The 23,401-nt window shown below is 32.4% G+C and overlaps 1 protein-coding gene across 2 annotated transcripts; it reads left to right on the top strand.

The window, feature by feature from the left end:
• Positions 1 to 763: 763 nt before the first annotated feature.
• LOC106672498 lies at positions 764 to 21,673 on the top strand. Of its 2 annotated transcripts, XM_014404007.2 has the most exons (32): positions 764 to 890; positions 962 to 1,091; positions 1,162 to 1,304; positions 4,239 to 4,431; positions 4,761 to 4,902; positions 6,401 to 6,498; positions 7,090 to 7,193; positions 7,249 to 7,385; positions 8,552 to 8,728; positions 8,910 to 9,046; positions 9,580 to 9,757; positions 9,832 to 10,013; positions 10,082 to 10,251; positions 10,655 to 10,788; positions 10,847 to 10,912; positions 11,012 to 11,149; positions 12,400 to 12,502; positions 12,577 to 12,701; positions 13,113 to 13,267; positions 13,328 to 13,424; positions 13,486 to 13,674; positions 13,761 to 13,859; positions 13,969 to 14,061; positions 15,049 to 15,199; positions 15,297 to 15,394; positions 15,453 to 15,587; positions 17,891 to 18,049; positions 18,523 to 18,702; positions 19,502 to 19,608; positions 21,153 to 21,238; positions 21,311 to 21,399; positions 21,464 to 21,673. In XM_014404007.2, the coding sequence occupies exons 2-32, from the start codon at positions 976 to 978 to the stop codon at positions 21,527 to 21,529; spliced, it is 4,047 nt and encodes a 1,348-aa protein (XP_014259493.1). In that variant the 5' UTR covers positions 764 to 890; positions 962 to 975; the 3' UTR covers positions 21,530 to 21,673. The 2 variants fall into 2 exon arrangements, with proteins under 2 accessions (XP_014259493.1, XP_014259501.1); XM_014404015.2 differs by lacking the exons at positions 764 to 890; positions 17,891 to 18,049 and having other exon boundaries at positions 919 to 1,091.
• Positions 21,674 to 23,401: the final 1,728 nt, after the last annotated feature.

Here is a 23,401-nt window from a genome sequence, read left to right as displayed (position 1 = left end):
TTAAAACAATCCTCACCAAGACTGGTAAACTCACTGCTGCAATTGGAGAGGTTTACACTCAGGGGAGTGATAGGACTATTAACTGGTCAATAGCATCTGAGAAAACATCTACACAACATGGCCATATACCACGATGATCCCATCTGTAGATTATGTAATGAGGAGGAGGAAACAGCCATCCATATCATCTTCGAATGCAAAGCAACGGGTCAATGGAGATTTAACCTAACATAGGAAAAATACTTAGGGAATGAAATTGTAGAAGCGACAGTCGATACTTCTGATACTTTGACCTGATACTTCTAAGGAGAAGGATTGAGTCTATTGCACTGAACTAAGGAATTAGGAAGGTACAATAAGCCAGAAGGCTGCAGTGCCTGGGGAGCACAAACCCTGCTTCCTAGTATCTTTTTTACCATACCATATCAATACTGGCCATGGTGTGGAGAACTTAAAGAGGCCGATTCCTTCTCTAATCTAATTTGGTGTACGAGTGCAATGGAGAGTTCTGCGATAAAAGAAACAAGAATTATCTCTTGAAAACCTCTTTCAGATATGTCGCACCAGTGTAGAACATGGAGTTCTTAGTAGTTGTGGATGGCCCTTAGCTTGCAATTTTCCAATTTGAGTTAAAAATTTTCAGAGGTTTGAAAATTTAGCGCGATTTTTCTCCAGGAAACTGGAAAGATTGTGAATAGTCAAACAATGCCACGCCCACCAGACGTTCACTTGAGATAAAACAACTCCTGCAGTCTCGTGACAGTCGACGATTGTGAATCACTGAGATTGCAATTTTCCTTATGTTTTTTCCTTGTGCCTGAGTGTAAAATCTATGTTGAGTTAGTGTTTCGCGGGTTGTTTTTGTATTCTTTACCATCGATTTTCTCCCGGTGCGTTATCAGTTGCGCATCGATAACAAACAAGAATCAAGCAGGTTATAAATAAACTTGTTTTATTTTAGTGATAGACACAATTATGAGTGAAAATGAATTTTCTTGTTTGGAAAAAGTTTGTACGTTGAAAACGCAAGATGTAGTGTTCAGCACTAGCACAGTTCAGCACTCGATAGCCGTCATAGCTGTCGTCGTGAAGTAAATAGGATATTTCAATTTTTTACCATACATCCGAAATTGGTTCATTTCTCATATTTTATGTTCCAAGGAGCGGGGATCTGGTTTTGTACGCACTACCCAATGGGTCGGACAGCCCGATCGTACGCTGGGTTCCGTGGGTCGACGATGTGCAGAAGAGACTTTCCGCTTTCGCTTTCAACCCGAGTGGGAGCGAAGGACTTCTTCTTGTCTGTAAGTTCTTGAACAATTGAGACAGTGGATGGTAGATCACAGGTCATTCACCATGTTCTATTTTTATTTATTTTTTTAAATTGTTCTTATATCGGGTTTCACGGTTTTTGAACGGGTCGAAACTATCTATCTCTCTTCTACTGAACTGAGCAAATTCATCAAGTGTCAGTTCAATCTGTTCACCATCACTCCAATAAGCACTTATTTACGAAGGTATTTTTTTACTATTATGAAGTTATATGAACCCTCGAGGTGCGTGGATGTCTGCTTTTTCATCGAACAACGGACCATGTTTTTTACCGGACTTGCGACACCCATTCTTAGAAATTTGGAGAACTGTCTCCATGATCCTGGAAACATTCTTCACAACATCCTATAAAGTCTCAACAGGCTAAAAGGAGAGGAAGAACACAGGGAGAGCATTAGGTACAATGATGTGGTATACAGATGGCTCCAAAACAAACGAAGAAACTGAAAAATGAGACCTAACTTAAACTGGCAAAAAAATCCTCATAAGATCTGATCGCCAAGCAGATATTAAAGCATTAGCATGTAAAAAAATCACATCAAAATTAGTCAGTGAATGTATCTAAAATCTCCAAAATCTGAGGAGAAACTTGATATCTTGGGTGCCAGGGCACAGAGAAATTTTGGGTACGAGAAAGCAGACAGACTGGCCAGAGGAGGATCTGCAAGACCGTACATAAACCCCAAACCTATAGTTGGGATAACAAAAACAAATACAGAATCCTCCATCGCAGAATGAATCTAAACAAAACAAAAGGAGAAGTGGATAAACTCTAGCGGCTCTAGACACAGAAAACTTATGGTAAAACAACCCTCAGTGGTACAGTTAGAAAGGGCTAAAGTTAGGAGTGATAGGAGTACCAGTCACTGTCATCTGATAAACATCTACACAACATGGTGACACCATTTTTACGTAGATTAGTTCTTTGCAGTCCTTGGAAAAGATTTCTATTAAAATTATCAGAAATTCTTCCCCATTGCTCATGAACAGCCATTTCCACTATTCAAGGGTGTTCAGACCTGGGTTTCGCCTTTGTACTCGTTGCTTAAATTGGTCCCAAATTTGTTTGATTAGGTTCAAATTTTCACTTCGAGTTGGTACCACCAAACACTCGATTCCAACTTTCCAGTCATCCACAATACGTGCTCTATGGGGCCTGGCATTGTTCTGCATTAGCAAGTATCTCTCACCGATGTGGGGGGCAAAGGGCACTACATATTCTGTTATTATGTCTTGCAAGTACCTCTGTGACATTAGAAATCTTACTCGCACAACAACCAATTCGGTGCAGGCATTCAAGGAAATGCCACCCCAGAACAACAATGACCCACCGTGGAATTCCACCTGAGGAACCATGCAGCAGGGGCATAACTTTATCATGAGCGTCTCCAAATAAAATTACACCCATCTGAAGATTTGATGCCAACTCTCACTTCATCTGTAAAACGAACTCGTCCCCATCTTCCACTGTCCAGTTCACATTGTTATGTTAGTGTAAAATTAAATAAATTCCACTAATACCTCTTTTTCAAACAAATCTGTATATAATTAAAAAAATAAAAATAAAACATTTTCATACATATAAGTATAATACATAGCGTCTGTATATATAAAGTCAAATACACCTAATTAATTTTTTAAAAAATTACTTTTTGTTTATATATATATTTAAAAAAATTATTAAATAAATGAATAAGTACCTCTGACCAAACTCTGAGCTCATACAAAATTGTTAGAACTTATAAATTGTAGAAGTATATACAAAAAAAATAATATAATTTTACAATACAGTCTTCTCATCTGCGCAGACTCACACGGCATTTTTTCTCTCCTTTCCTTTATCAGATCAAAAGCCACCTCGACTCCCCTTTCATTCCTCCCAGAGCCTCTTCCTTTTCCACTTCTACTTGCATTGCACGATGGGAATATCTCAGCAGTAGGGGTTTGGCGAACAATTCGAAAGTTCGCCGTTATAACATCTTCTCATGGGATTTGAAGCCTGGCCATTTTTTGAGTTGTGGTAAGAAGAGGTCCACGAGCTGGGTGCCAGGCCCTGAGGTTATTGTCATTGAGCATTTTTCTTGCCTGACTGGAGCCATTGAAAAATGTGTAAGAATAGTGAGGAGACGGTTACGGTTCAGATCCTACGAGGGCCACCTATTGACTGCACTCTATCAATCCAGCCCACTGATGACATTTCCTTTCAATACTATTTATTTTTGTGTTTTTATCATCAGGAATATTTATTGCAATTTTATCAGGAAAACTGTAGTCATGTCCAGCAGTAGGGACGTCCCAGTCTTATCATTTTGTTACCTTCCATACCTATGTGTCAACCTTGCATGGACTATTCAAATTGGGTGTATACAATCCTCTTCTTAGTTCAGATCCTCTGAGGCCATTTTTCGACAGTGCTCATCATAATTAAAAGCTTCTCATACATCCCATCCTTAGCTATCTTTTTCCTACCCTTAAGACCTGTGTCAACCTCGCATGCCCTATTCTTAGTCTGGTGATAATCCCTCCTTTTTGATTCAGATCCTCTGAGTGTCATCTACCAACTGTGCTCATCATAAGTAGAACTTTCTCTTAAAAACCAACCATAACCACCTTTTCCATACCTCCGGACCTATTATAATATCACATGGCCTATTCCTAGTCTAGTGGTGAACCCCCTTTTGTTTATGCATTTTCCTGAGAGCCATCTACCAATAGTGCTCGGCCTAAATAGGAGCTACTCTGTCAATCTGGCCCACCGATGACATTTACTTTTTATCATATCATCAGAGGGCTGGATTGTGGTGGTTAAGTCTGGAAGGTTGGGATATTCCACACACGATTTTTTCCATAACATTTTAGCTCCAATTTGATTTTATTTATTTTTTTAATCAATACTCTTGTTTCAGGCAATGACAGAAAATTGTACATGCTTCCAGCACTATCTTTGATGAATTTGGAATGCAAGAAATCGCAAACTGATCCTGTTAACAATAATAATGATGATATTGAAATTCTCCCATCTCCGCTTCTCAACGATGATGCATTTATTCCATCTGCAATTGGCTGGTGGATAAGAGATGCAGCTGATGACTTATCAGGGTAATTAAATCTTTTAAAAAAATTAAAAAAACAACAACACAGAAATCCTTTAATTGTGATGGGGTCAGTATGAGTGTTCATTTGTTTTTGGCCTTCTACCTCTTCCAAAGATGACAGGCTTATTATGATTATTATTATGGACAGTAATCACTTACAGCTGCTCCCCAGCCAAGTACATTGATTTTGCCTTACTGTAATGTTTTTTTATCATAACCCTTTTGTTACTATATACAAATTTTGAAACTTTGACTTATGAAAACTAGTGTTATTTATTATTGTTCTGCAAGCTAAATGTTTGGTTTTCACCTTTTTTGTTGTTTTTGTTTTAGCCACATTGCAATTGTTGGTTCGACTAACGGGCACATCAAAGCATTCACTCTTTTCACTGGGAAGATTATTTTTATTACTGCAGTTGATGGAAGGGTCTGTCAAATCGATATCTCTTCAGGAAATGATTTAGCCATAATAATCGTAAGTAAATCGAGTTACCCAATATTCTGGCATTATTTATTTTAACATGCTAAAATTGTTAAATTTATTGTTATCTGTGTGCAGTATTTAAAGACCGTTAATCAATAATTATTTAGAGATTGTGAGATGTGGTCTGGTGTGATGTAGGTGTAGAAAAACATTTTCTTTATTGTGCCGACTTGACTTACAAATCTAACAAAAAATGTTATATTTATTTGAATCTCTATCTGCTTAACTGGATAACAATATACATTTCACCCAGTATGCTCTATGAAAATAATTTTGGTTAAACTTCGTTTGTAACAAATTGGTTTTATTACTCAAATCTAAAGTTTATGTTTATTGAAAGTCAAGTTTTTTTTTTCAAATCCAAATACCCAAATTGAAGGTTTGGAAATAAATAATTACTGCCATGTGTAATTTAAAACCCCCTAAAACATGTTATAAGAATTAAAATAGACAAAAAAGAACTCCTGTCTGTATTGAACATTAGAATCGTGGATATTCACCCTAATCCAAAACCTAATCGTAAACCTAACTACCTTCCTAACTTCCCTAACCCTGACCATAACCTTAACTCTTCCTAACCTAACCTGACCCACCCTTGACTGTAATCCTAACCTAACATCCCTAACCGTTTCCAACCTGAACAAACCTGTTCCTAACAATAGCCCTAACTCTACTTAACCTAATGCATTCTTAACCATAATAACCTACTAACCTTAATTATAATGTATCCCAACCATAACTCTTTCTAACCTTACCTAACCTGAACCAAACCTTAACCCTAACCATTTGTAACCTAACCTAACCCTAACCCTAATTTAACATATTGTGTCACTAAACCTAAATTTTCCTAAAACGAACTTAACCCTAATTGTACCTCTTACTCTTCCTAACTTAACCTACCCTACTTCTAATATACATCTTGTAAGGGGATGAAATTGCATTAACTCTCGGACACTTCTTGTTGCTCTTAGGTGCAGTCCGACCGATATGTTGTTCAAATGAATCTCATAAGCTTACTTAAACTCCTAACCATTCCTAACCTAATCCTATTCTAATATAATGTAACGTATCACTAATACTAACGTCCTAACCTAGACCTAACCATAATCATAACCTAATCCTAACTCTAATCACTCCACTTCGATCTAAATAGATCTAATGTAGAACCCTTATAAATTATAGCATACCTTGGAAAGTGCACATTTTCCTAAACACTTTCTTTGGTGAATTTTCAGGCACCTCTACCAGTGTAAGAATTTCATTATTGAAGTGGCTGAATAACTGGTCTAACGCTTCACATTCACAAAGGATGTGTGTCAATGTCTCTATTTGATTTTTACTAAAACTATTTACACTCTAAAATTGATTTATTATTTAATTAATTTTTTTAAACATCCAATTTGACTAAAAAATTTACGGAAAAATGTCAGAATATTATTTTTATTGCTTTGAACTATTAACAAAGAAATGGCTCTTATTTTACTTGTAGATCACAAATGATTATGGTAAACAGTGGCGTTTTGTTTTGCAAGAACAAGGTTATACTCAAGAGCAAATTACAAGTCGGTATGATCGAAACATGGAAATGTAAGTATATATATACCATATGTTTTAATTTTATTTTTATTTTTTTTTATTTTATTGTATTTTTTTTAACAGAAAGTGTATCACAAGACTAATAATGTTGCTAGATAACTATTGAGGTTGAAAATGCTAACTATTATTTACATTTAATTTAATATTCAAGACATTTTGGTAACTGATAATTCGGAAATCGTGAGATGCGGTCTGGTGTGACGTAGGTTTCAGAAAAGCATTTTCTTTATTGTGCCAATGTTTCGATCTTTATTGAGATCATCTTCAGGGCCTGGGATTTTCAAACATTGTTTAAATTTAATAAATACATGTAGGAAATGGAAAAAAGTGAATTTATACAATGCAAAAAAAAAAACATTTTTTATATTTAATCAAAGTATTTCTACTCACTCAAAGTGTTTGTTTTCTGTCTCACTAATCACCACACATTTCAGTAACTTTTCCTCAGCTACATGTAAGAAAAATTTGGGATTATTAATGTGTCAAATGTATAAACAGTACCATCAGTTTAATATGTTAATATAAACTTTGTATTTTTTAAATATATCATGTTAACATTACACACTCAATTTTGTATTCCAGGTTTAGTAATCAGAGTACATCAAGAAAAAAAGAAGCTGCTCTATTTGGAGGCAAAAAGTGCGAAAATGAAATCAAACCTAGTTTTAATTCTAGACTTGGAAGAAGTAAGTTTATCTGTTATAAGGTTGAAATTTTTTAACAAATCAGATTTTTTTTAAGGCACAAGGAATGATGAAGACCCTACGACATTGAAATCACTGAAACTTTTCATAAAAATGGTGAACGTCCCTGAAGAATCATATCTTGCTGTTCATAACAAATCGATCAGTGGCACTTACCAGTCTAATTTAGTGACAGTGAGTATGAGAAATTTTTGCTTTACAAAATTTAAACAGTTCTCTCAGATTTATAGTTTCAAGCATTACTATACAACTTTAAAAGTAGAAAATTATAATTGCATTACAAAATGAGAAATAAAATGGAGTAGTTGTGAATGTTTTAGGATTTTTATAAATTGAATATGTAACAGAACAGTAAAGAAAAGAATTATTGCATTAGGCCAGCTAGAATGTTCAAGTTTTGCAGGTTAAAACAGTACTACTGCTGTAAATCATCTCAGATTTTCATTTTTCTTGCAAAACCTTTATTTTACTCTTGGCTTTGTTTTTAGACTTGCATTAGAATTTTTTAGCCTGGTGGTAAATTGGGAAATTTAACTGATTCTAAAAAGTTGCAATAAATTAATTTTAATTGATTTATTGAATTAAGACAATACAGTAAAATAAATAAATTAAAAAACATTGAATCAGGAAAAAGTAACCTTACCCTGCCTAATCTAAATTCATCCCTAACCCTTCCTAACCTAATCTAACTCATCACTTGTCCCTAACCCTACTTAACCAAACTTGTTCGTTCCTAACTACTACTAGCCTAACCCATCCTAATTTAACCCAGACCAAAACAAACCTAACACATTCCTAACTACTGTTAGACCAATCCATCCCAATTTAACTCAGACCTAACCTAACTTGACCCTAACCATACCAAGCCTAACCTAATTCCTCTCTAACCCTACCTAACTCATCCTTAACTACTTCTCACTAAACCTAGCCCAATATATTCTAATTTAACCTAAACCTAACCTACCATGTCCCCAGCCCTGCTAACCTAACCCTAACTCATGCTTAATCTTATCAAACATAACCTAACTTGTCCCTAACTATACCTAGCACAACTCAAACCTAATTTAACCCAACCCATGCACACTCCCTGGTAATGTAAAATCAATGAAGCAAAAAGGCCACAAAAAATTGTGTATCAAGCCCAAAAACATCCATATTGAAATAATGACATAGAGCAGTAGGAAGTTAAATCAAACCAGTGTGCAATGTCAGAGATTCATGTATTTTTTCTTAAAGTATAAGAAATGTATCAAATATTTTAAGTAGTAAATGATAAATTGAATATATATAAATTAACCATCATAATAATATAATTTAATTCTTCTTCTCTTTTCTTCTAGATTGAGCAAACAAACGTTGAATTGAACTCAGTTCATAAGCTTCCATACAAAAATTATCTTTTGGCTTTAACCAGTTCATTATTTGTCTTTACAAATGAGGATTTTAACAAAATCAGTGTTGTGTCCAGACATTTGTCACAATGTAAAGCTGACGTGAACAAACACGTTTTAAATATGGTTGGTATCTTTATGCACTGGTAGTGATTAAAAGGGATTTTCATATTTCCTAGTGAAATATAATTTACTTTAATTTTAATAGAAAGCATTTTTGTTTGTTTAAAAAAACATTGAGTAAAAATGATTTTTATAGCTTAACCTATATGTCCTTTGTGTTATAATAATTGATTATTTTTTCCAGGATTTCAATAGTGAATCTTTAATTCAAGAATTTTTTCTTAACAATAATGAAAGAGTATTAAGCATATACTGTACTAACTACGCCAAGGAACAATGCTGTGTCATTACAAATTGTGGCATTTATGTCCTGAGAATGATGTAAGTGCATCAAAAACCACACAATCATGATTTATTGGCATTTAAGTTTACGATGGCTTCTCTCGTTTGTATATAAAATTAAAATTCACAAATCTTTAATAGTAAAAATATCTTTCAACAGCCAAAATTCAATTTATTGTATATTCTTGACAAATTATTTTCAATCATGACAATACAATCTTTAGAAACCAGACTTCATTTTCATTTTTTCTTAAAGGAATCTTAACTGATCATCTTGGTCTGCCTATAATTGCTGGATTGGTCTGTCAGAAGTATTTCGACACCTTCAGTGTTGGGTTCATTTTTACAAAGTAAAATCTGGGTTATGCTTTACCACTCACTTTTTAATATCTATCGTTGGTTATGCTTACTTGAACAGAATATTGCAACATAATTGCATATTAAAAAAAAAACATATCCAACACTGAAAGTTTGTAAACAAATTCAATAAGCATTAGGCAACGTTTTAAATGGACATTTTTTTACTCATCCTACTATGTTGCCTTTAGTATTTTCATATATTTTTGTTTTAGAAAAAATCCCTACCAACTGGTCTTAGATAATATTATTAATTCTAATAATCTACATTTAGCAGAAAAATTGGCACAAATATTTGCTTTAGATCTTCAGAAAATAATATGTGAAGCTGGAGATAAGCAATTGTCAAAAGGTTTAATAGAAGAATCTAAACTACTCTATTCATTATCTCGTGTGAGTATTTTGTATCATGTTCCTACGAATCATGCCATATTTATTAAATAAAATTGTGCATTAATATATTATAGTGTGGGAATATTCATCATGTCATGATGTTGGCGATAAAAGGTTACATGTCGGAATTATTGAATGCACTTCAGACATACAAATTTCCAAATACGAATAAATATCATCTAAACAATTTGAAACTTTTGGTTTTCGTATATCAATATTTAATAGCTTTCTCAGCCAAAATTCATGAAGATTTTAGGTATGCAAATGTTTAACTATTTATTATATATATATAAAATGTTTTAATTGTCATTACATGTGTTTTAGAGATTTATTACAAAATCATGAATACGATGAGGGACTCGCTAATAACATCATTGCTCAAGCTGGCCTTTGTGACGATTTAAGGTTCTTAATGAAAATAAAAGGCATCCAACAGACTACACTATCGACTATAGTAAATTTAATTCAACACAAACATATAGTTGATATTATGAGTAAGTTCTCGTTTTTTCTTATACTTAATAGAATAATTATTTTAACAAAATAAACAAACAAAGCAAACAGAAAATGTATAAACGCTAGGTCAATTACAAATATTAACAAATGATCGCAAAAAGGCCAAATTTCAGAAATTAAAAAATAAAAAAGATTCTTACTTGAAGTGTTCTGGTTGATAGTTGTTCATAATTGTTTGTCTTAGGGAATAAAACAATTCATTGAAATGTACTAGCAATTTTATAAAATGCTTTTATGCATAGATACATAATATGGGCAAAAAGGCAAAATCAGTATTGCCTAAAGTCGATGCATAAATCTTTTCATCAGCAAGGTTTAATCAATAGTTTAGACTAAAATTGCCGTAAAATTTACTAGATTTTAACTTCAAATTGATTTCAGAATGTGATGGCTTCTGGGAATTATTCAGTGAAGAAAGCTTATACGAGTCTATGTTAGCTAGACCAAATCTTGCCCTTTTTCATATTAAATTAGTACAAAAAAACCTTTCAGATTTGAATGTTTCCATAATTAAAGTAAGTAATGTAATTGTATATAACGATATTGATTTGTTTCATGTAAATAATTTTTCAGCGTCTTGAAATTCTGTACAACCCATTTAGAACATCATTTAGACCATACATTACAAACTGCATCCAGGTAATTAACATTTTCTTTTCTTTTCTTTGATTTCTTTGGATTGATTACCACAGACAAACCTAGTATACTTTTTCCCCTAATAAATATTGTTCTGTTCAGACTGATGCTCCGATAAACCAGTGGATTGAAACATACCTGCTTATTTGTGTTACACTGTCTGCATTAAAACATGGATTTATTGAAGATTCTTTAAAGCTAATATCTAAGAACCATGAATGGGTTTTCAACGAGCCCAAGGTATGTTTTCATTCCATGAATGATAATTTATGTTTTACAATATTATACACCATTAGTGGTAGTTGAGTTTCATTTATTAATAATTAGTACTTTAAGTAGAATATCACAGTTAACTCTTGATTAAGTTGACCTTTTATAAGTTTGACAAATTAACTAGTCTGATGTCATTCCTTCCTTCATCAAGCTTTTGGGGACTATATACCATTACCAGGACTTTGAAACTAAATGTAATAATATTTAAATATTTAATGCAAATTAAAAATTATTCTTTATACACTTTTCTTTAAGGAGTTTTGATCTTTAACTCAACCATTCTATATTACAATTTATAATCTCTTTTTGGTTATGCTATCATATAATGCCAACTCATCTGCACATTTTTCCTAATCTGGACCAAAAAAATAAGTAAACAAATAAAATGAAAATAAATCAAATACCCATTCCAAATTAACAATTACTCTATACACACTTGTTTTAAAAGTAAACATATATAATAGGAAATAAAATATAATTGGCTAATCAATAAGTAACTAACAGTTGAGTATTTAGCTATTGTGATTGGATGTTTTAATTAAAGCCCCATGTCTGCATATATGCAAACTTTCAGTTTTTGTTTGGTGTCAAGCTATTTAAGATTATAATGAACAGCATGGGCCCCAATGTGGAGCCTTGAGATACACCAGTGTGAATCTTATGTACTCACAAGAGTTTTCTCTGGTTAGGATTCTTGATAATGTAAGCTGGAAAATTTTATTAGCCAGCAGTCCATCATGCCAGGCAGTGTCATTTCTTCTTTTTTTTTAATCATCCATGATTGACATCTTTTGTAAGTTGGTTGGTATGTATGAAGAGTGTAATAATTTTTTTTATGATCTTGATGATGTGGGCTTCCGTAATGTAGTATTGCCCACACACAGATTTTACGTATGCTGCTAAGCAGGCTGAGCTAGTAACTTAAGGTGGGACTCACACCACTTTCTTTGTTTGAATTTGGACCCAGGTAAATAATGCAATTCATCAGGCAAGTCAGGTTGACTAGAGCTTTATGTAGCGGTTTTTGAGGGGGATGGCCACAGTTGAACTGATAAAATGGACATACCTTGTGTGTACTTCGTAAATTGTACCACTGCTCTTCAGTTGTTACACCAAATTAAAACGTTTACATAATAAAACAACAATAACATACATAAAAACATAATACTGCATACATCTGATTTGAGTATATATTCACATTTCTGAATTTCTGACAGGTTCCATTTATTAAGAGACACATGGCTGCAGGCTTCAAACATGCATTTACCGTATTGGAAGGCAATGCTTATGGATGGGGTAGCACATTAGCAGGCGCATTGGGTAAGTTTGTATTTCCTTAGAAAAAACAGACAATTTTTATATTATTATTATTATTGTACTTTTTGTCTAAAAAGGAATGGGTCCAACAAATCAACTTGTTTGTGGACCTAAACTGCTCGACGTATTCCTGAAGCTAAAAAAACAAGTGTTGTCTATTTCCTGCGGAAGAAGCCACACAATAGCCTTAACCAATAATGGAGTAAATATATTATTGCTTTATTACTTAATTAATTACAGATAGCTTAAAAATTGTTGTTTACATTAGCATGTTAATTATCAGTATGTAGAACAAAATATTAATTTTTATTACTTGTTTTTTTTTCTCTCTACTTTCGTCTTTTAAATCTGTTTGAGGTTCATTTTTATATAATAAAAAATTTATATTGAATCATAAAAGAGGTAATGTTTTTTATACTGGTTATATAAAAATGCAAATTTAATTGTCCAGTTGTTTGCAACAAAAGTCTGTTTTTACTTGTCTTGTTATTGGTGATAACAAATGTTTTATCTGTAATTTGACTGTTACGGATAATTTTGGTCAGCCTTGTTTGCATATTTAATTTTTTATCTATTTTGCCTAGGCAATTAACATTAGTGATGTTATTTAAAGGTATATACTTGGGGTAGTAATAAATATGGACAACTAGGTATCCCAGAAGTTGTCCAAAGTTGGTATCCCCAGTTAGTTGATGAGCTGACAAATTACAGAATTATAAGTGTGGTCTGTGGACAGTATCATTGTATTGCGCTTGATGATGAACATAGGTATGATATCTATTTTAAAAAAATTTTGTCTGTGACTTTATAATAATTTATAAATTTCAGAGTTTTTACTTGGGGTTGGGGTGTTCATGGCCAGCTCGGTCATGGAAGTGTGGAGGATTTTAATACACCCCATTTAGTAAAAGCATTGAGCGATACAGTATGTAAAGAATGTCCAGTTTAAATACATAGTTTTGATATGTTGAATAATTAAATTACAGGGTATTGTTCAGTGCGGTGCAGGACAGGCACATTCGGTGTTTTTAGACAAAAGGGGTATAGTGTGGGCTTGTGGTTCGAACGTTTTCGGCCAGCTAGGCACGGGAAAAAGCAAGAAGTCCTCTCTTCCGATTCAAATACTCGGCATGCCCGAAACAATTGTCACAATCGCTGCAGGATTTTTTCAAAATGTAAATAAAACAGAACATTTTCATGGTCGTTTTTTTTTTTTTTTTTTAATTGGCAATTTAATTTTATCAATTAAATTTGATTTCAGTGTGCGCAATCAGTGACTGGTAAGATTTATCAGTGGGGTCGTAGTCCAAATGTTTTTCGCACTGCGGCACACATGGCTAAAAGAAGACTGAGGACTGAGGTGAACTAATTTTTCATGTTGTTTTTTTTACTTGCTCATAGTGAATCATGTAAATCATTAATCTTAAATAGTGTTTTTATGCTAATCTAAAAGTGGTGTTTCTTTTTAGGAAAACAAACCTGACCTACCCATTAATGATAATTCAGAATATATGATTCCAAAACTCGTGGATACATCATCTCTAGACAATAACATAGTAAAGGTAATCTTTTTTTACACATATTTTGAAACTAATAAACATTATACAACTTTCTGCACGCTTTTATAATAATTTAAAAAAAATATTTTTGTACTTCTTGATGCTCCATTCATTTTTCAACTTAATAGAACTGATTGTAGCCTCTTTGTACGGTTATAATTAGTGATCTTAGTGGTTATCTTTATTCATTGTTTGTTATACCACTTTCTGGTAACCTTTATTATTATTTTGTTTTATATTTTTCTACTTAATTATCTTTATAATAGAATCTTCCTTTGTTTCTTAATTCGAAACTGGATTCATAGGAATTAAACCAAGTTCAGAAAGTTGTACCATTCTACTTAACCTATTTCATCCTCAAGTTTGTAGAACTGAGTGTAACCTCTTTGTCTGGTTTTAACTAGTGATCTTAGTTATTTTGAGATAACTATGAAGGAGTCGAGATAAGTGAAAACAAGTTTTTTCAAAGTTAACTGTGTGGTGTTTAGTGACTGTTAGTTAATGACTATTTGGAGATCATGAGATGTGGTCTGGTGTGATGTAGGTTTTAGAAAAACATTTTCTTTATCATGCCTTTCTTTATCGTTTATTGAGATCATCTTCTCAATAAAGATCAAAACATTGGGACGATAAAGAAAATGTTTTTCTAAAACGTACATTCCAGACCGCATCTCACAATCTCCAAATATCATTGGCTAACAGTCACTAAACACCACACACAAAGATCAAAACATTGGCATGGTATAGAAAATTTATACGATATAGGAAAAAAAACCTACATCACACGATGCATCACTGCATTTCATGATCTTTAAATAATCAGTAATTACCAGACACAAAATATTACACAGTTTTATTTCTGGATTCTGTTGAACTCATGCTTGATAGCCGTTCAAAGTTGATCTAGGTTCATTATTTGAATTGAATTTGTGAGTGTGACTTACCATACTATTGTGAATTATAAAATGTCAAATTTGTTGAATTATTTAGATGAGCGTTGGCAGTGAACACAGCATTATTTTGACAGACAGCGGTAATATATATTCGTGGGGAAGAAACATAGATGGGCAACTCGGAATCCAATCAACTTTATCTGAAAGAAGAACTCAGTACATACTCGTCCCAACGTTAATAAACATAGGTAAAAGAGCCTTTTGTTAAATATTATTAATGCATATTAAGTAATTTAAAAATAAGAAATAGATCAAGTATTATAAATTCTAAAAATTTTATTTCAGGTGTTAAAATAGTAGATATCTGTTGTGGGTGGGATTTTAGTATAGCTTTGGATTCTACAGGAGATGTATGGACCTGGGGTGCTAATCATTATTCTAAGGTATCTTCTTAATTTATATAATATTTGTATCTATGTTTACAAAAATGGCTGATTTTAGGGGACACGAGGAACACTTTCAAGTCTTGAAGGGGAAATTGTTGTCATTAATAATAAAAATAGAGTACTGAAGTTACCCCATTCTTCAACAAACATTCAGCCAGTTCCAACTATATTAGATATTCCGAATAAAGATGTAAGTAAGATGTGTTTATTTTGATTTAAAATTTGAAATGGTGCCTGACGTTTTGACATTTTACATTGTTTCATGATGGAAATAATAAAAATGTTTTTATGTTATTCCCAACAGGTGTACATAATGTAAGAAATACGTACATCAAATTAAGTTGCAATAATAATAATTAGTGAGCTTTCAGTCATCCGCTATTGTCATTTTCAGAGTTGTCAGACCTTGTAAAACAAATAAATTGAAATAAAATACTATTTTAACATCGATGTTCAGATAGGTACCAAAATTTGTTTACACAAAAATGTCTATGTCTTAGAACCCACTTTGCACAGAACTATCACTTAGGATACATAATCATCTTGAATTTTAGTTATAATGGTTTAAAGAAATTTTGTACTCTTACCATGAGACGTAACACTGTTAATAATTTGTTAGGAATGATTTGAAAATGTTTGGCCTAGTGAAATGCCGGCTTTATGTTAAAGGGTAAATTTTTTTATGGCTATTTACAGTTAAAATCTTGAATAAATCCCAAGGGGTGGGGCTCTTAATGCTGGGATTTGAACCCAGAACCTTCACCTTTGTGGCTCCTGGCATCCCCTGGGGATTTCATATTGTTAAAGCATTGAAAATTGTGTTACTTTTTCGATTATAAGATCTTGTATATTCAGTTTTATTCATATTTCTTCTTCTATTTCTTTTTCTTTGTATTTAAACTTTAATCTTTACTTGTTTTTGTAACTTCTTCATCAAGAGGCTGGCCAGGGAAGAAAAAGACTGTTTAATTTTCTAAAAGAAAAAATAAAATAAAATAATAAAAATCACAACATTATGAGATTTTTGTATTTTATGAGAACATCACAACTTCTCGAATATGTCTTTAATGTTTCAAGGTTTGTAGAGAGTTGATCCCGATCAGGATTGGCAGGTAAGAAACACATTACCTTATGAAACCGAGCATTATCATGCTTAGGCAATGATTCAGAGCCTAAGAAATTCATGATTTTTAAGAATCATCTCGTATCTTAAGGCATGCAGCCACCAAATATCGACCATAGTCAAAATGTCTCTTTTCCACAGCATTAGATGTATTGTTCTCCATGTCTTCTTCAGTCACTTTCACGGTCAACTTGTCTCATTTTTCTTTCATCTATTGTTCACAATTCGTATTGTTTTATCAATATTAGTCTATGATGAGGCCTTTCACAGGTTGTATTGATTTAATGTTTGACTCTTTATCTTCTAACAGTTGACCTTGATATTGATATTGAATTCAAGCAATCAATCAAGTTTTCAATAATGGGATGCCCTGAATTTATGCCAGTACCTTTTAACAGTTCTTGAAACTGACGGGTAACAAATGCAAAAACAAGCACGTAGCCCAATGGCTTCCCTTTTTCATGGAGATTCTGACACCATAGTAAAGAAAATGGAAAGAATAGAAAAAAGTGGAAAAATTTGATCCTTCGTATTTTGGTAAAAAGTGATTAATAATGATATGATTGATATCCAATGTCTCTCACCAAACAAATAATGTTACTATATGCATAAACATAAATATAGAGATTACTCATTCAAGGGCTGGCAGACGACTAGTTCATGCCATTACAAGTATTGTTTTGTTATTTTGTAAAAACAATGTAATATTTTATTATATTTTCTAAATATACTTTTATATATACTCATTCAAGGGATTTTTATGTACTTTAATGTTTTTTGTATTTTCTTTGGCTCTTTGGCCCCATTGATGGAACTTACAAGGAACTTTGCACTTTTTCCTGCATTCGTTTTTTTCTTGATTTTCTCTTCCTATAAAGTTCAACTTTTATCTTCCAAGTTTATTTTTTTATGGCCTTTAAATTAGATGTGACTGGTTGGTTTTACCTTTTTACATTTGTGAGAAATTAGTGAAGCATCAATGTATTAAGTTCCATTGTTATTACCTATTCTGAATGATTCTAAACTTAGAATATTGACTATATTTTGATCAAGAACTTGGCTTTATAAAACAGACTGCACAATTGAACAATTTTGTCTTTTATTTTACATCGTTTGAAATAATATATTCTCTTCTGTTTGGTTTTTCTTTATATTATGTGAAAGTCTTGTTGTCTTGCAATGTTCATTATGTTTTATTGTTACTGCAACTTATAGCATTTTACTTTGTTTTGTTATTTTTATTTTTTATTTTTTTACTTTTCATTGTTATTTTAGCTATTTCAAAAAATGTCATTAATGCTTTTAATTTGTTGTGCTCAATTTCATCCTTTTAAGTTATTTTTATTTTTCATATTTTATTACTATTTCAGAGTCTGACAGTTCCTATGTATGTTCCTCCAGAAGTACCAAAGTGCCTAACTATTGCTAATGCCGATAGCACCATTGTTAATGATATTTGGCGTTACCGTATGCATTTTATTTTAGAGAAGTTAATTCACTTTTATAATCCATCAGTCATTGTTCATCAGGTAATACACATTTTAATCATAAACATTTTAAGTATTAGTCCTTTGTTGTTTTGGATAGTGAAGGATCAGTAAAAATACTTATCGATGGGGTAAATTGTAACGTAAAATGCAATCCAGAGTCGTAATCCTTGTATTTCTGCATGGAAGCACTTTCTGCATTTTTAATAGTTTCTTGTGCATTGTTTATTTGTGTTATTATCATCCTTATTATTTTCCCACCTATTTTAATACAGCAAGCATTGCTGTTGGTTTGATTTGTAAATTAAAAAATTTCAAAAGGCACAAACTGGCAAAATATTACATAACATTCCACACTTCATTCCATTACTGTCGATAACCATCACAAAGCCCTAAGCAAATAAATAGATGTACATAATTTATATAGTAGTCAATTAAAAATCGGATTATCGAAGAATTGCCAAGATTGCAGTTCTATTTTTGACATGTATCAATTAGCATTGTTTCTGTTTCAGAGTAAAATGTTGAATGAGAGTGATGCTCAATCAAAACTGGCAGAACTGTCTGGAGATATAACAACGGCTGTTAATGAAAAGCTTAAATCGACAGAAAGCATACCTCAAATATCTTTAATTATCGATTACTTTTTACAGACGACAAATCAATCAGATCAGATTAACTCTCTAGTACATAATGTGAGTAGGCATTTTTGTTTATTTCATGTCAAAGTATGATTCAAGGATTTTAAACTTGTTTGTTGTACAATTACAATATTATAAATAATTATTCAGAAATCGTGAGATGCGGTCTGGAGTGAAGTGCATCTCACGATTTCTGAATAATTATCGATTAACAGTCACTAATCACCACACATTATAAATAATACGGAGACACAGATTTATTCTGTTTATTTTAATGATTTATTCCACTTACTTGTTGCTCCATTCAGAACTGGTTTCACAGAAATATTGTTCATAAATTGAACCAAGTATAGAAAGTTGTACCATTCTACTTAACCTATTTCATCCTCAAGTTTGAAGAACTGATTGTAGCCTCTTCATACGGTTATAACTAGTGGTCTCAGTGATATTTTTATTCATTGTTTGTTGTACCACTTTCTGGTAACCTTTATTATTATTTTGTTTTATATTTTTCTACTTAATTATCATTATAATAGAATCTTCATTGGTTTCTCCATTCAAGACTGGACTCACAGTAATATTGTTCATAAATTGAACCAAGTATAGAAAGTTGTACCATTCTACTTAACCTATTTCATCCTCAAGATTGTAGAACTGATTGTAGCCTCTTCATACGGTTGTAACTAGTGGTCTTAGTGATATTTTTATTCATTATTTGTTGTACCACTTTCTGGTAACCTTTATTATTATTATTTTGTTTTATATTTTTCTACTTACATATCTTCTGTATTGTATTATAATTATGTTGACCCCGTGGTGTATTGGACAATTGATACAAATCATTACTTTGCAGATATTTCAATTTTGGAATAAAAATGATCTAGATATAACAACACTTGAAGCTCTCTATTTAAGACATTGGGACAAAGTCGCATACATTGTTGGAAAGCATTTATTAGAGTAAGTACTGAACTTGATGCACATATTTTTCCATATAAATTAAATGTATGAAGTTACCTGTTAATGTCAAGCCTGATGAAATGGGTTAACTATTTCAAATAGCAAGACTTTTTTTTCTAAATTTTTTGTAAGTTTTTCTAATGCTGAATTCAGCTATGCAAAAGGTTTTAATTTGGAGCAACTGTTTTCAAGTTATTCGCAAAAACCTCTTTCCAAACATCGTGTTTGGTAAAAATGAACTCAACTTCTTAAATCAAGAACCAATTTATTTATTCGTAATTTTAATTTATAACGTTTTGAAGAATGGACATTGATTAGTTTCTTGCTATTTGAAATAGTTAAGGTCTTATTTGTATCCCACTATCTAAGAAAGTTAAACGTAAACATTTTGGCTCATGAGAAACTAGACAAAAAATAAATGTATATATGTCTTAGGTTTTTCCCAAAAAAATTCTCCAATAATAAAAAAATAAAATAAAAATCGGGGGATCAGAAGTATATTCATCCTGACTTCCAAATGGGCTTTTTTTCAGCTAAAAAACACCAGAACCTTTGGAGTTAATGTAACCATAATTTTATAATGTGATATTCGTTATCAGCATTCTCTTAACCTATTCCATAATTATTTTACATCACTACATTGCTGTAGAATGATTTGGACTTTTATAAATTATCGTTCAAGCAGTTTCCTTCATTGTTTAAAACATCTAATGAGCCCCTTGTAACCATTTACCAGTAAATTTTGAAACTTGTGTATTTGGTCGTCTTAGTCAATAAGACATTATTGAAGATGTCCCTCTTTCAGCTTGTCATATGATGTTGATTATGATGATGAGGATACTAGGAAGTTTTGGTATTTGAATATTTCTTAGTTCAGTTCAATCCAAGTTACTATTTTTAAGAAGTAGTAGGTGACAATCATTCCTACCATTCTTTTCCTTGGGCCTTCTTGATACCCCAGGTTATGTCTACATTGACCGGTTGGTTCGCATTGGAAGATATGCGTGGCAGTTTCTTCCTCCTACAAATGGTATTATCATGGAATATATCCATGTTGGATAGGTGTTTCCTTAGATAACAACCGGTATAAGCCGTATCATTGAGTTTACTAGACTGGCACCTCTAGAGTTGGTTGTTTAGTTTTGTGTGAACACATTGTGCAGGATCTTGTTATCCTGATTATAGGTTTGGGACCAATGTTGGTTTTTACATCCTTCATTGGTCTTTCTGCTTGTTCATTACCCAAAATTCCTTTGTGAACTAAAACCCAAGATATTGCTTGGTTGTTCTTTTCCCATGATTTGGATTGTGTTGGTTTTTATTTCTAGTGCTTTTACTTGCTTGGCTGATGATCTTTTTTTTTGTCAGTGTTTCTTTTAAGACATCATGTGACTTGATTCATTGTTTTGTTTATTACTCAATTTTTTCCTGTTGCACTTTTTTCTATTATGTACATTATCCAAGTTGTGTTTGATATTCTTATCAGCTTAAAAAGATTCAATGGCACTGTTATTACTTAATTGTGTAATTTATTTTTTTAACAGAAAATGTAGTAAATGGGGTCTGTTTTTACATTTGTTCTCGACTGATTTCAAACTTCAACTCATTGATAAAATGTGTTCTGAAAGCAGTAAGTAAATTGCATTTCATTTTATCACTTCCCTAACCGAACTGTACAATAATATTTATGGTTTGTTTACAGAGAGCAGTTTAACCTGCGTTCTAGAAGGATTCAACGATTTAAATGTACTTGTAAGCGCGCTAAATACGCCAGACAAATTTTTAGATATCGTATGTATTTTTTTCCCCTTTGAAATTTATTATATCATCTTGAAATGGTATCATTTGTTCGCAGGAGCCTGAAATGTTAAATGCATCAGCCACTCATACCAGTAAACGAACGTACTTAAGCACAAAATGACATATTTATTTTAAAGTTGAAATATAAGCTTTAATATACATGCACATGTATATTTATATATACATATAAGCATGTAGTGTTGATATAAATACTAAAAGAATGTAAACTGTGTAAATAAATTATTTATTGTTATGTAATGCTCCACTTTTTGTTTGTCTCTTTGTTTTTTAATTAAAAGAATTATAGTTGGAGGTTTTGACATACCATTTATTTATTATTGTGGAAATGTATATATGTTGATAAATTGTAATGATGGAAAGCCATCAGGAGCTAGCAGTACAAGTTATTTTCCTTATTACCTCATTATGGAGAGGTTTAGACATAAAGGACAACTAATCTCATAGTTTTATTTTAGTAATGGAGTTTATAATAATTCCAGCTCCAGATCAAACTTTGAAAATCGTGCTATAAAAGAATTTAGTCCGTTTGAAAAATCATGAGACAGAAAATATTAAATAGTAATTTGCTTTTTCAGCCACCCTACATGCTTCTGCTTTCGAGCGGAAAAGAAATCTTGCCACTGTGTATTGAAATTCAATTTAATGAAGAAAAAAAATTCAATTTATGTTTCTGCAGGGTGATCATGAAATTTGGTCTGCCTGTCCTAATTGGGCTTAGCTGGATACATTCATATGGAAAAAACAGTCTTGCCATCCACTGTACATCAACAACAAAGAGATATCGATTTCCATTCCAGTCAAATACTCAGGATTATACCTAGACAGCTAGTGGAATCTCTACACAATACATCAGAAACAACAATTTAACGGAAGACTTGGACAATTACGAAGACTTCTAGGACAATAATCTGTCATGACCGTGACACAAAACTAACCTCATACGAGACTTAAATGGGCCCATCTTGGATATAACTTCATATGTGAGTGGAGCTGTGGAGGAGGAGTGCAACTGTGGGGTTCTGCCAAGCCATCTAGCATCCAATACATCCCATCCTTCCATCAAAAGTCTTCAGACAAATTGTCAAAGCTCCTTACTACATTACTAACCTCAGTATCCACAATGACCTCAACATTTGTTTTGTTAATGAATTGTTCTGTTCTCGATTACAAAAGTTTCACGCCAAACACTCAATCCATCCTAGAGATCTCTCCTACACATTTGCATCCCCAGAACCTGCCACGTTGCCTTAGTTGACAATGGTCTTGACACCTCCTTACCCATTAATCCCTCACACTGTGTGCTAGCATAACAGTGCAGCACTGGCATTAGTGTTACTGCGTGAAAAAATTTGTTTTCATTTTTGAAATAATCTGTAAAAGAGATGAAAAAATCTAACCCTTTTCTCCAATGATTGGGGGTTTTAAAATTATACATTTAACATAATTATGTAAAATAAAAGCAAATCCCTTTGAGTTTAAGCCAGAAACAGTGTTGTCACAATGATTTCTCCGCTGCCAATTTAAAATCTCCATTTTGGATTCTGACAAACAAACTGAAGATGATATTGAAATGCGTGTGACAGACCAACCCAGTGAGGAGAGGCAGCATGATCGGTAACGATCAAATTTCCAAAAAAAGAAAACCTTGTGGTTGAATCTGAAGGTAAAATAATTTAAGGAATTGAGAACCCTTAAGGTTTAGATATTTACAAGGATCTTTGGGAACTGTTTTAAATAGTTCTAAATATATAACATGGTGTTGATAAAGAGTACTTAAACTGAAACAACAATACAATATATTTATCAAAGCTTTATTTTGAATTATTCATATACTAAAACTGAATTACTTATATTTATACAATATTGGTTACATGGTAATCAGTTTGTAATAATTAAAGGTATTTAACAAGTTTCATACATAGTTAGACATTTGAGTTCCTTCAGCAAAAATATAACTATTTTATAGTACTGC

Source organism: Cimex lectularius, unplaced genomic scaffold, assembly GCF_000648675.2.
Source record: "Cimex lectularius strain Harlan isolate CLEC.00 unplaced genomic scaffold, Clec_2.1 scaffold218, whole genome shotgun sequence".
Taxonomy (NCBI): Eukaryota; Metazoa; Arthropoda; class Insecta; order Hemiptera; family Cimicidae; genus Cimex; species Cimex lectularius.
Note: the sequence above shows the minus strand (reverse complement) of the source record. Positions and strands in the feature narration are given on the sequence as shown.